Raw genomic sequence first — 13,607 nt, 5'->3', positions numbered from 1 at the left:
TCCTTGGGAGCAATTTCCAAATGCCTGAAGGTACCACGTTCATCTGTACAAACAATAGCAGCCGTCATACCGCTCTGGAAGGAGACGCGTTCTGTCTCCTAGAGATGAACATATTTTGGTGTGAAAAGTGCAAATCACTCCCAGAACAACAGCAAAGGACCTTGTGAAGATGCTGGAGGAAACGGATACAAAAGCATCTATATCCACAGTAAAACGAGTCCTGTATCGACATAACCTGAAAGGCCGCTCAGCAAGGAAGAAGCCACTGCTCCAAAACTGCCATCAAAAGTTCGGTTTGCAACTGCACATGGGGACAAAGATTGTACTTTTTGGAGAAATGTCCTCTGGTCTGATGAAACAAAAATAGGACTGTTTGGCCATAATGACCATTGTTGTGTTTGGAGGAAAAAGGGGGAGGCTTGCAAGCCGAAGAACACCATCCCAACCGTGAAGCACGGGTGTGGCAGCATCATGTTGTGGGGTGCTTTGCTGCCGTACGGACTGGTGCACTTCACAAAATAGATGGCATCATGAGGAAGGGGAAATTATGTGGGTATATCAGTCAGGAAGTTAAAGCTTAGACACAAATGGTTCTCCCAAATGGACAATGACCCCAAGCATACTTCCAAAGTTGTGGTAAAATGTCTTAAGGTCAACAAAGTCAAGGTATTGGAGTGGCCATCACAAAGCCCTGACCTCAATCTTATAGAAAATATGCAAGCAGAACTGAAAAGGCATGTGCGAGCAAGGAGGCCTACAAACCTGACTCAGTTACACCAGCTCTGTCAGGAGAAATTGGCCAAAATTCACCCAACTTATTGTGGGAAGCTTGTGGAACGCTACCTGAAACGTTTGACCCAAGTTAAACAATTTAAAGGCAATGCTACCAAATACTAATTGAGTGTATGTAAACTTCTGACCCACTGGGAATGTGATTAAATAAATAAAGCTGAAATAAATAATTCTCTATTATTTTCTGACATTTCACATTCTTAAAATCAAGTGGTGAACTGACTTTTTAGAAAGGTGTTCAACTGACCTAAAACAGGGAATTTTTACTATGATTAAATGTCAGGAATTGTGAAAAACTGAGTTTAAATGTATTTGACTAAGGTGTATGTAAACTTCCCACTTCAACTGTATGTGCCACTTCCTGTTTTGCATTTTAAACATTTTGGGGGTCTTTGAGGGTCAAACTTATTAAGAACGTATGGGGTTCTATGTTGTCTGTGTAAAATGTTGTACTGGAACAGCAGAATGTGGTGTTGCATGAGTAGAAATGTACATGCTGCCCATTCCTCCTTGTCAATCCATCTCAAGGTCCCTCCAAGATTCTTACTACATTATCTATATTGTGTCTATCCCAAGTATGAATTGACTCAAAAATAGTAGATAAAACCCTTTGAGTCTGTGAATTGGGGAAACGTTTATCAGCTGGACCGCTCATTGACGCATCTGGAGGTAATGTCTCTCTAAATATAGAGTTCAACTTGCAAGAAACAATAATAGTAATTTTTGCGGGATACCAAATGTAGCTTAGATATGTGTAAAAGACATAAAGAACATTGTTTGAGTATAGGTCATGAATAAATATGATCTCTCTGCTGTGCCATGAGTTGAAGATACTGTTGTTAAAGCCTGAAAGCTGTAATTACTTGTCAATGATGAGGATATACACTACATTGCCAAAAGTATATGGGCACCTGCATGTCGAATATCGAATTCCAAAATCATGGGCATTGGTCCCCCCCTTTGCAGCTATAACAGCCTCCACTCTTCTGGGAAGGCTTTCCACTAGATGTTGTAACATTGCTTCCAGCCACAAGGACATTATTGAGGTTGGGCACTGATGTTGGCTCGCAGTCTGCGTTCCAATTAATCCCAAAGGTGTTCAATGGGGTTGAGGTCAGTTGTTGTGCTGACGTTGCTTCCAGAGGCAGTTTGGAACTTGGTAGTGAGTTTTACAACCGAGTACAGACTTTTTAGCACTCTGCGGTCCCATTCTGTGAGCTTGTGTGGCCTACCAGTACGTGGCTGAGCCATTGTTGCTCCTAGACATTTCCACTTCACAATAACAGCACTGACAGTTGACCAGGGCAGAAATTTGAACTGACTTTTTAGAAAGGTGGCATCCTATGACGGTGCCACTTTGAAAGTCACTGAGCTCTTCAGTAAGGCCATTCTACTGCCATTGCTTGTCCTATAGAGATTGCATGGCAGTGTGCTAGATTTTATTCACCTGTCAGCAACGGGTGTGGCAGAAATAGCTGAATCCACTCATTTGAAGGGGTGTCCATATACTTTTGTATATTTGGTGAAAATCACAAGGGGAACTAAATCAATGCTAGCACTTAAAGGGGCTGTAGCCTTTTCAATGTTCAATTACAGCATTATTTAATCTGAAGTTATTCTTCTGCTATTTATTATGTTACCAATAATATTTACATGTTAATATTATGTTCTGATTGCAATGATTATGTCTCCTCTTATTAAAAAGCAATCTATTAGCTGTCCGATAGCACATTCTGGTGGAATGACTTGTCCTGCACTTTATTAAAACCCAGAGTGCATTGAGTGAATATTTTAGGTTAGTCGAGGTAGTGCATGCAAGTTGAGGTAAAGTGACTATGCATAGATAATAAACAGCGGGTATCAGCAGTGTCAATGTAAATAGTCCGGGTGGCTATTTGATTGTTAAGTAGTCTTATAGCTTGGGAGTAGAAGCTGTTCCGGAGCCTTTTGGACCAAGATTTGGCACTCCGGTACCGCTTGCTGTGCGGTAGCAGACTTGGGTGACTGGTGTCTTTGACAATTTTTTGGTCCTTCCTCTGACACCTCCCAGTATATAGGTCCTAGATGGCAGGAAGATTGGCCCCAGTGATGTATTGGGCCGTTCGCACCACCCCCTGTAGCGCCTTACGGTCGGATGCCGAGCAGTTGCCATACCAGGCGGTGATGCAACCGGTCAGGATGCTCTCGATGGTGCGGCTATAGAACTTTTTGAGGATCTGGGGACCCATGACAAATCTTTTTAGTCTCCTGAGGGGGAATAGGATTTGTCGTGCCTTCTTCATGACTGTCTTGGTGTGTTTGGACCATGATAGTTTGTTGGTGATTTTATTTATTTCACCTTTATTTAATCAGGTAGGCTAGTTGAGAACAAGTTCTCATTTACAACTGCGACCTGGCCAAGATAAAGCAAACCAGTGCGACACAAACAACAACACAGAGTTAATCATGGAATAAACAAACATACAGTCAATAACACAATAGAAAAAGTATATACAGTGTGTGCAAATAAGGTAAGATATGAGAGGTAAGGCAATAAATAGGCCATAGTGGCTAAATAATTACAATTTAGCAATTAAACACTTGATTGATAGATATGGAAGTAGAGATACTCGGGTGCAAAGGAGCAAAATAAATAACAGCATGGGGATGAGGTAATTGGATGGGCTATTTACAAATGGGCTATGTACAGGTGCAGTGATCTGTGAGCTGCTCTGACATCTGGTGCTTAAAGTTAGTGAGGGAGATATGAGTCTCCAACTTCAGTGATTTTTCAATTCGTTCCAGTCATTGGCAGCATAGAACTGGAAGGAAAGGCGACCAAAGGAGGAATTGGCTTTGGGGGTGACCAGTGAAATATACTTGCTGGAGCGCGTGCTACGGGTGGGTGCTGCTATACCTAGCAAAGACTTATAGATGACCTGGAGCCAGTGGGTTTGGCGACGAATATGAAGCGAGGGCCAGCCAACGAGAGCATACAGGTCGCAGTGGTGGGTAGTATATGGGGCTTTGGTGACCAAACGGATGGCACTGTGATAGACTGCATCCAATTTGCTGTGTAGAGTGTTGAAGGCTATTTTGTAAATGACATCGTCGAAGTCAAGGATCGGTAGGATAGTCAGTTTTATGAGGGTATGTTTGGCAGCATAAGTGAAGGATGCTTTGTTGCAAAATAGGAAGCCGATTTTAAATTTAATTTTGGATTGGAGATGCTTAATGTGAGTCTGGAAGGAGAGTTTACAGTCTAACCAGACACCTAGGTATTTCTTAAATAAACCATGGGAGTTATGTAAATTGCACTATGAATTCATATCTTGAAATTGACACATTTTCACAAAAGAGATAAATAATGGCTGGAATCGAGTCACTGGAATGGTATCAAACACGTGTTGGATACCATTCCCCTCCTGTACTCCCTGTTTACCGATGACTGCGTGGCCAAGCACGACTCCAACACCATCATTAAGTTTGCCGGACGAACACAACAGTGGTAGGCCTGATCATCAACAACAATGAGACAGCCTATAGGGAGGAGGTCGGAGACCTGGTAGTGTGGTGCCAGGACAACAACCTCTCCCTCAATGTGAGCAAAACAAAGGAGATTATCGTGGACTACAGGAACATCGACAGGGCTGTAGTGGAGCATGTCAAGAGTTTCAAGTTCCTTGGTGTCCACCATCGCCACAATGGCCTTTTTTTGCCTTTACCTCCATTATCTCACCTCACTTGCTCACATTGTATATACTTATTTTTGTACTGTATTATTGACTGTATGTTTGTTTTACTCCATGTGTAACTCTGTGTTGTTGTATGTGTCGAACTGCTTTGCTTTATCTTGGCCAGGTCGCAATTATAAATGAGAACTTGACTTGCTTACCTTTGTTAAATAAAGGTGAAATAAAAAAAGAGCAACTCCTTGCTTAAAGTCACTGTAAACTGGGGGAATTGTAACAGGAGATTTATATTGTATTGGACTTAGCGATTGTACCGGTAATATAATAACTGTTTTTTAATGAGAATAAAAGTTATTAAACCCTGAGATGAAAACATTCAGCGCTGGTTTCAAAGACTCAGATAAGACCTTTTGCTGGACTGAAGTGCACTTTCAATCAGGACTTTAAAGTTACATTCCCAGTCACAAAAAAATAGTAAACATTACTTTTCCCATCATACACCACGTTGTGAGCGAACAAGTCATCAATGCGCCTGCTCAGAGCAGAATTGGTGTGGCTGAAATATGGCTACAGTGCTACTTCAAGCGTTGGAGCGCGCTGAGATAGCGAAGCTACCAAAAGCTGTTCAAAATAAACTAGAAAAGTTATTTTCTGATCTGCAATATGAAATAGATTCCCTCAAGTCACACCAGGAGCAATTTAGAGTCGATAGCGGTAAGTTATATCCGAATAAGTCATTGTAATGATGTGTACAATACCAGCTCGCTAGCTAACGTTATCTAGGCTACGTAGCTAGCTAAAGACAGAATCACAGATACATCTGTCGCGTTGTTTTTTCACCGGATGTATACATTTGAAATATCCGCGTGGCGTTTCCACTCACTACCAAATATGGTAGTGAGAGGAAGCCCTGTTGCCTGCAGTGGGAGAAGATGGAACGAGATGGATTTTAGCCGAGATTGTGCTAATTTGCTCATTGATTAAACATTTGATCTCCATACAATGTTCTGTTCCTAAAACTATAATATGTTACGAACACAGTGGACTAAGTTTTGTAGACTTTTCTCTTTGCCAACGTGTTCTTTTTAAATTGTGTTGTTTAGTAAGAGTAGTTTTTGCGCACTTGCACTTTAGAGTAGGCGTTCCCTAACGGAAATATGCGTGTTAGTAAGCGCCAATAGGATCTCGCTTGCTCTTGTATGGCTCCGCCCACCTCCAGGCTTGTTCTACCCACCATTACACATTTGTTCCCATTTGAAACGACGGGCAGTGGTCTATCTTGGTTTAGTTACAAAAAAATAATAATCTTATCACAGATTGAACAATGAGGTTTAGTTAAACAAATATTTTACATTGAACGTTCGTTATCGCAGAACGTGGATGGCCTTTCCCGGCTGCATCGACAACTGTTTATCTCACAAGGCATAGTGATATGATGGATTAAAAAATCGTTAGCTAGCTAGGGTAGCTTGTCAACATTGTTAATCAGCCATGTCTAAATTGTGTAGTTTACTGGCTGACGTTGGCAACGTGGTGGATGACTAGTTCGTTTAAGAACTTCTCTATACTCCCAGATAACTTTTTATTAAACTACCTGATTTATCATTACGCCTTCGAGACAATAGCAGCAACGTTAACATGTGTTGTCACTCTTGTAGAACAACAGTTCTTTGAGAAAGTGCAACGTCTTGAACAGAGTCAGGAACAGTTTGTGACCCAGACTGAACAGCACCACAAACTCCGAGAGGAGTTCACCAAGATCGGTAAGTGGAACTAGCTTCTTGATCCACTCAAAGGCTATTTACTTACCACTGCAGTACATGTACAGTATGTAAACCCCGGTATGTGATTCTTTGTAATTTACTGACCATGACCCAAGTTTGACCTTGGGTCAAGTACATCTCATCATTGGGGATGACGATCCACCATTTTATGAAATTGCAATTTTTTCTATAGATGAAGAACTCAAGAGTGTACTAGAAAAGAATAAAGAGTATGAAATCAACCAAGAGAAGTTGACATCTGAACAGGTGAGAACCTCATGGTCTTGTCACCTCTAACGCTTTGTGTAGGGCTAGGTAATATATAACATTCATTCAAATTTGTTTTGCCCGATATTCCAAATACCTCTATCACATGAATCAACTTCTACTTTTTGTTTTTTTATAAGTGTTTATCTCCACATGTTCTTATGTATTTTTGGTCAAGTCTCCTAAGCTCCTTCTGTGCTGTGTGTACCTTCCATTTACACCAGAGATCTGAATGTAATGACGAGATGCGCATGCCTCCGCCCTAACAATGGGAGTCGTTGTTAAGGCGGCAAGCTTATATCCATAGAATAACATTGGGCTTATTTTGGTGAGAGTGAAACCTCTGTTAGTCTCTTTCTCACTGTTTGCACACACCCTGACCAAGACCCTGCCACTCACAACAACAAAGATAAGAGAGAACTTCTTCCTCTCTGACAAGCATTTTCAACTTGCTATTTGCAGTTTGATACAACATAATTAGTCATATTGACACCGAAACACATTGAGACATTATTTTACTGTAATAGAGAATTTAAGCTTTCTAATGATACCCTTTGGAAATTAATGTTATTTTTCTGTTACGCATGGCATTGCGGCATTTCAACCAAAGACGACTAGCTGTCTAGTCTGTTTTTTTTTAATGTGAAATAAGCATAACACATAATTGTATATGGAATTGGCAACTTGTTCTCATTCTGAGAAATAAGGTAGGCCACTTGATTTGAATATCTAAACAAAGTGGACAGGCTAACATGCTGTTCAAACAGTTAGAGATAGACAGAAGGGTGTATTCATAACAATGAAACTTTTCTGCCTTGTTAGCTAGCAAATGGATCCAAGTTGGCTAAACTTGAACTATAAAGATTAGCTGGCTACTCACTTGCATGTGGTCTTGTGCTTAAGGGATTGTTTATGAGACCTGTGTTAATTTTCTATGTTTGCTGCAAGAAGTTAGTCATTATTACTGAATGTGCATTATTCATGGTTCTGGTTACATTTGCAACAAAGGGTATTTTCATAGACTTGAAAGGCAGAAGAGTGATTATTGCAAAGAAAAGGCAGGCTGGACTATTTTCATAAAATAATTACATTATTACTCGGTCTTGTGGTTGTGGAAGGCATATATGGGGCGGCAGGTAGCCTAGTGGTTAGAGCGTTAGACCTGTAACTGTAAGGTTGCAAGATTGAATCCCAGAGCTGACAAGCTAAAAATCTGTTATTCTACCCCTGAACAAGGCAGTTAACCCACTGTTCCTAGGCTGTCATTGAAAATAAGAATTTGTTCTTAAAACTGACTTGCCTAGTTAAATAAAGGTAAAAAATATATATTTTTAAAAATGTATAATTTCAAAAGCCTGGAATTCATTAGATTTATTGCTGACTGTTTTGAAATGCTGTGTTTGACCTTTTAATTTTACAACAAAGCTTATTTAGAGAACATTAAAACCATTGATAATTTTTTAGGCCCTATCACCCAGCCTTTTTTGAGCTTGACATTGACTTTAACATCTTTATTCTAGGCCCAGCTCTGTAAAGCCAAAAATGAACTGGAGGCAGAGAAGCGGGAGCTTGTGCGTACATTGGAGAGGAGATCCCAGGAAGTGGCCTATCTGAGTGGTATGGATGAATCTATGTGGAGAGATGCAAACACACAGACACACACTTGATCTAATGTATTATTGGATTTATTTTTTTAATCAGAGGACCTGCAGCGCCTCAATGACAAAGTGGCGGAAGTCAATGCCTCAAAGATGGGGCTGCAGCTCAAGTTGGATGAGCTTGAATCCTCAGAGGTCAACATCAAGGTGAGCCTATTTCAATGCTCTGTAGCTCGTGGCCACTTGAATAGGACCCACCTCTCAAGGAAGGTGTTGAAATGATCTAATACATGTATATATCATGTGTAATCCATGCTGTTGTGCCGGTTCCCTCAGTACCGTGAGAAGCGTATGGAGCAGGAAAAGGAGCTGTTGCGAGGCCAGACTGCCTGGCTGAACGCAGAGCTCAAGGCTAAAAGTGAGGAGCTGCTGGCTCTTTCACGCCAGAAGGGCAACCAGATCCTGGAGCTGAAGTGCAGCTTGGAGAACAAAGAGGATGAGGTAAGAACACGACAGTTTAAAATAAATATATTTTTTTATAGCTGTACATTCTGGTTATCATATTCATCTATTGAGTATGGAGTCATTCACATATCAAAAACAAACTATTACCTGACTGGCTTCTCCCCCAGTACTCTGTCAACATTATAGTTGTCTGTTGTTTTTTTTTGTAGTTGAACAGAGTCCAGGACCAAGTGATCAGTTTGAAGACTTCAAATGAAGGCCTTCAGAAGCAGGCTGAAGACATAATCAACAAACTGAAAGAGGATAAGGAGCAGCAGGCTAGCATGGAGGAGAAGTTTAGAAATGAGCTGAATGCCAACATAAAGCTCTCCAACTTGTACAAGGTATGTAGAACAAGTCTTGGATTTGTTTTGGATTCCAGTGGATAGTCCATAGCTCCCTAATAATGGTGGTCATCATTGCTACCTTGATGGTTTTTTTTTGTAAGTAAGCTTTTGGGGAACATTTTAGTTAACAGGTGCATGCAACATTTTTGTGGTGGATGATGTGGAGCATTGAATACATTGTTTCTTTCCCAACAACCATTTACCTTGTCTTCCCAGGGAGCTGCTGCAGACTCTGAGTCCAAGAGTGAAGAATTGAGTGGGGCTGTAGAGGAGCTGCACAAGCTGCTGAAAGATGCTGGAGAGGGTGAGAGTGAGAGAGAAACCACACAGACACCATCTCAATGCAAAACCTTCAGACATGGGCACTTGGTTTGCTTGTCACAAGTGGGCTACCATTATCCTCTCCTTTCCTCTCTACAGCGAACAAGGCCCTAGAGGTGAGGTTGCAGGAGATGGATGACTGTCGGGACAATGAGGCTGCTGCACTGAAGGAGAGGATAATCAATTTGGAAAAAGAACTGGAGAACGCCAACGAACTGCTGTCCGACACCAAGCTCAGAGGTCAGGTCTTAGACACAATCTTGCCTGATTCTACTGAACAGTTGACTGGACTGTGAAATTGCTTCATTTTTGGACGATGTCTCTCAGAATTAACCTCTTTACCAGTAAGTTTGATGTTATTTGAATGAGCATTCGATGGCTAATATAAACTGTCCACTGACTGATTTGTGTTAGGTTGATGTGGCTTCTTTGGTCATGCTCTGAAGAACTCAGTTTGAGATGGAGGATGAACTTTGACCCTGTGCATGGTTGTGTGTGTCCAGGCTCTGCCGGTGCAGCCTCAGTGCTTTCAGAGGAAACGATTACCACCATGTCCCCGACCGCAGTCGCCGTTGCCAAGATAGTCAAACCTGGCATGAAGCTGACTGAGGTAACGCCACAGTTGCACTGCTTTGGTGACAGAGGACTCTTCTATGTCACACATTTTCACGTCACATATTTACTTAACATTTACAGAATTCATCTACAGAGATTTACTTTGCAAAGAAAACGGTTATATTAAAACACATTACGCTCATAGTACTGATGTTTGAGGGTGGGACTGTATAACTGTTTGAGCGACCTCTTCTCTCCAGTTGTACACAGCGTATGTGGAGACCCAGGAGGCACTGCAGCTGGAGCGTGTGGAGAACAAGCGGGTGAATAAGTACTTGGATGACATAGTGCAGGAGGTGGAGGCTAAGGGTCCCATCCTTAAACGCCAGAGGGATGAGCATGAGCGTATGCAGAAATCTGTGGCCAGCCTTTCATCCAAGCTGGAACAGGCAGTTAAGGTGTGTGGGTTTTAGTTTGTGTATTTTATTATTGCCATACAGAGGACCAAGAGACTTTTGTTAGTCAAACATCTGAGGATATGTAAGGATAATTAGAAACCAATCCAGTGAACTCATGATAAATGCAATGGCTTGGGATGGTTTTGAACTGCACTAAACTGTATCATCCAGAATGTCTAGGGTAAGTGAAAATAATGTATTTGAGATGGTATTGGTGAACTGCACTGCAATGCAATGTATTTTAGTTTTTTTGTCACCTGCACTAGTACAGTGAAATGCCTTTTCTTGCTTGCTCTTTCAAAATCAAACAAAAGTAAAGTAGTACGAAAAATAAGAACATGAGAAAGTAATTAAAATACAGTGCCTGTCAAAAGTTTGGACACCTACTCATTCAAGGGTTTATCTTTATTATTTTCTACATTATAGAATAATAGTGAAGAAATAAACTATGAAATAACACATGGAATCATGTAGTAACCAAAAAAGTGTTAAATAAATCTAAATATTTTTTAGATTCTTCAAAGTAGCCACTCTTTGCCTTGATGACAGCTTTGCACACTTGGCATTCTCTCAACCAGCTTTACCTGGAATGCTTTTCCAACCGTGTTGAAGGACTTCACACATGCTGAGCATTTGATGGCTGCTTTTCCTTCACTGCGGTCCAACTCATCCCAAACAATCTTGATTGGGTTGAGGTCAGGTGATTGTGGAGGGCAGGTCATCTGATGTAGCACTCCATCACTCTGCTTCTTGGTCAAATAACCCTTACACAGCCTGGAGGTGTGTTTTGGGTCATTGTCCTCTTAAAACACGAATACCAACCAAGGCTAAGCGCAAACCAGATGGGATGACATGTCGCTGCAGAATGCTGTGGTAGCCATGCTTGTTGTGTGCCTTGAATTCTAAATTAATCACTGACAGTGTCACCAGCAAAGCACCATCACGCTTCCTCCATGCTTCACGGTGGGAACCATACATGTGGAGATCATCCGTTCACTTACTCTGCGTCTCACGAAGACATGGCGATTGGAACCAAAAATCTCAAATTTGGAATCAGCAGACCAAAAGACAGATTTGCACCAGTCCATTGCTCGTGTTTCTTGACCCAAGCAATTCTCTTCTTCTTATTGGTGTCCTTAAGTAGTTCGAACCCTGGTTCGACTCCAGGCTATATCACTACTGGCCATGATTGGAAGTCCCATAGGGCGGCGCACAATTGGCCCAGCGTCATCTGGGTTTGGCCAGTGTAGGCCGTCATTGTGAATAAGAATTTGTTCTTAACTGACTTGCTTAGTTAAATAAAATAAACTTGTAGTTTCTTTGCAGCATTTAGACCATGAAGGCCCGATTCACACAGTCTCTTCTGAACAGTTGATGTTACTTGAACTCTGAAGCATTTATTTGGGCTGCAATATTTGAGGCTGGTAACTCTAAATAACTTATCCTCTTCAGCGGAGGTAACTCTGGGTCTTCCTTTCCTCTGGTGGACCTCATGAGATCCAATTTCATCAAAGCGCTTGATGGTTTTTGGGACTGCACTTGAAACGTTCAAAGTTCTTCATTTTCCGTATTGACTTAATGTCTTAAAGTACTGATGGGCTGTCATTTTTCTTTGCTTACTACCTCATGATGCTGGTTGAGAGGTTGCCAAAAGTGTGCAAAGCTGTCAACAAGGCAAAGGGTGGCTACTTTGTTGAAATATATAAAGTAATATACACTTTTTTTGGTTACTACATAATTCCATATGTTATTTCATAGTGTTGATGTATTCACTATTAGAAAATATTCAACATTTTAAGAAAAAACCTTGAATAAGTAGGCGTGTCCAACCTTTTGACTGTTACTGTATATAAAGTAGAGGTCGACCGATTAATTAGGGCCGATTTCAAGTTTTCATAACAATCGGAAATCGGTATTTTTTACACATTTTATTTAATATTTATTTAACTAGGAAAGTCAGTTAAGAACACATTTTTATTTTCGATGACGGCCTAGGAACGGTGGGTTAACAGCCTCGTTCAGGGGCAGAACGACCAATTTTCTTCTTGTCAGCTCGGGGGATCTATCTTGCAACCTTACAGTTAACTAGTCCAACGCAATAACGACCTGCCTCTCTCGTTGCACTCCACAAGGAGACTGGCTGTTACGCGAATGCAGTAAGCCGAGGTAAGTTGCTAGCTAATTAAACGTATCTTATAAAAAACAAGCAATCAATCATAATCACTAGTTAACTACACATGGTTGTTGATATTACTCGATATTATCAAGCATGTCCTGCATTGCATATAATCTGACTGAGCATACAAGTATCTGACTGAGCGGTGGTAGGCAGAAGCAGGCGTGTAAACATTCATTCAAACAGCACTTTCGGGCGTTTTGCCAGCAGCTCTTCGTTGTGCGTCAAGCATTGCGCTGTTTATGACTTCAAGCCCATCAACACCCGAGATGAGGCTGGTGTAACCAAAGTAAAATGGCTAGCTAGTTAGTGCACGCTAATAGTGTTTCAAGCATCACTCGCTCTGAGCCTTTGGGTGGTTGTTCCCCTTGCTCTGCATGGGTTACGCTGCTTCGATGGTGGCTGTTGTCGTTGTGTTCCTGGTTCGAGCCCAGGGAGGAGCGAGGAGAGGGCCGGAAGCTATACTGTTACACTGGCAATACTAAAGTGCCTAATAAGAACATCCAATAGTCAAAGGTATATGAAATACAAATGGTATAGAGAGAAATAGTCCTATAATAACTACAACCTAAAACTTCTTACCTGGGAATATTGAAGACTCATGTTAAAAGGAACCACCAGCTTTCATATGTTCTCATGTTCTGAGCAAGGAACTGAAACGTTAGCTTTCTTACATGGCACATATTGCACGTTTACTTTCTTCTCCAACACTGTTTTTGCATTATTTAAACCAAATTGAACACGTTTCATTATTTATTTGAGGCTAATATTATTCTGACATTTCACATTCTTAAAATAAAGTGGTGATCTTAACTGACCTAAAACAGGGAATTTTTAATCTGATTAAATGTCAGGAATTGTGAAACTGAGTTTAAATGTATTTGGTTAAGGTGTATGTAAACTTCCGATTTCAACTGTATGTATAGGTGTAAGGTAACGGGATATATGATAAATGGAGTAGCAGCAGCGTATATGATTGTGTGTGCATGAGCAAATCAAGTGGGTGTAGAATATGCATATAAAATGGAATGGGCAATGCAGATAGTGTATGTGGACATTTTTTTTTTAGCTATTTAGTAGTCTTATGGCTTGGGGATGGAAGCTCTTCAGGAGCCTGTTGGTGTCAGACTTGATGCTCCGGTACCGCTTGCCTTG

The 13,607-nt window shown here is 41.1% G+C and overlaps 1 protein-coding gene across 8 annotated transcripts in view; it reads left to right on the top strand.

Moving 5' to 3' along the window:
- The first annotated feature begins 4,955 nt into the window (after nucleotides 1–4,955).
- LOC110524570 (nucleoprotein TPR) overlaps nucleotides 4,956–13,607 on the top strand; it is a 36,854-nt gene continuing 28,202 nt past the window's right edge. For all 8 annotated transcript variants that reach the window (XM_090236032.1, XM_090236031.1, XM_090236028.1 and 5 more), the window contains exons 1-11: nucleotides 4,956–5,177; nucleotides 6,122–6,226; nucleotides 6,420–6,493; nucleotides 8,014–8,110; nucleotides 8,195–8,298; nucleotides 8,428–8,592; nucleotides 8,766–8,939; nucleotides 9,159–9,246; nucleotides 9,363–9,503; nucleotides 9,767–9,873; nucleotides 10,079–10,276. In XM_090236032.1, coding sequence (XP_090092158.1) covers nucleotides 5,027–5,177; nucleotides 6,122–6,226; nucleotides 6,420–6,493; nucleotides 8,014–8,110; nucleotides 8,195–8,298; nucleotides 8,428–8,592; nucleotides 8,766–8,939; nucleotides 9,159–9,246; nucleotides 9,363–9,503; nucleotides 9,767–9,873; nucleotides 10,079–10,276 — 1,404 coding nt within the window. In that variant the 5' untranslated portion in view covers nucleotides 4,956–5,026. The remainder of the gene's footprint in view (nucleotides 5,178–6,121; nucleotides 6,227–6,419; nucleotides 6,494–8,013; nucleotides 8,111–8,194; nucleotides 8,299–8,427; nucleotides 8,593–8,765; nucleotides 8,940–9,158; nucleotides 9,247–9,362; nucleotides 9,504–9,766; nucleotides 9,874–10,078; nucleotides 10,277–13,607) is intronic.

The sequence above is a fragment of the Oncorhynchus mykiss genome, chromosome 5 (assembly GCF_057628025.1).
Source record: "Oncorhynchus mykiss isolate SJ-2025 chromosome 5, ASM5762802v1, whole genome shotgun sequence".
In the NCBI taxonomy this organism is placed as follows: Eukaryota; Metazoa; Chordata; class Actinopteri; order Salmoniformes; family Salmonidae; genus Oncorhynchus; species Oncorhynchus mykiss.
Note: the sequence above shows the minus strand (reverse complement) of the source record. Positions and strands in the feature narration are given on the sequence as shown.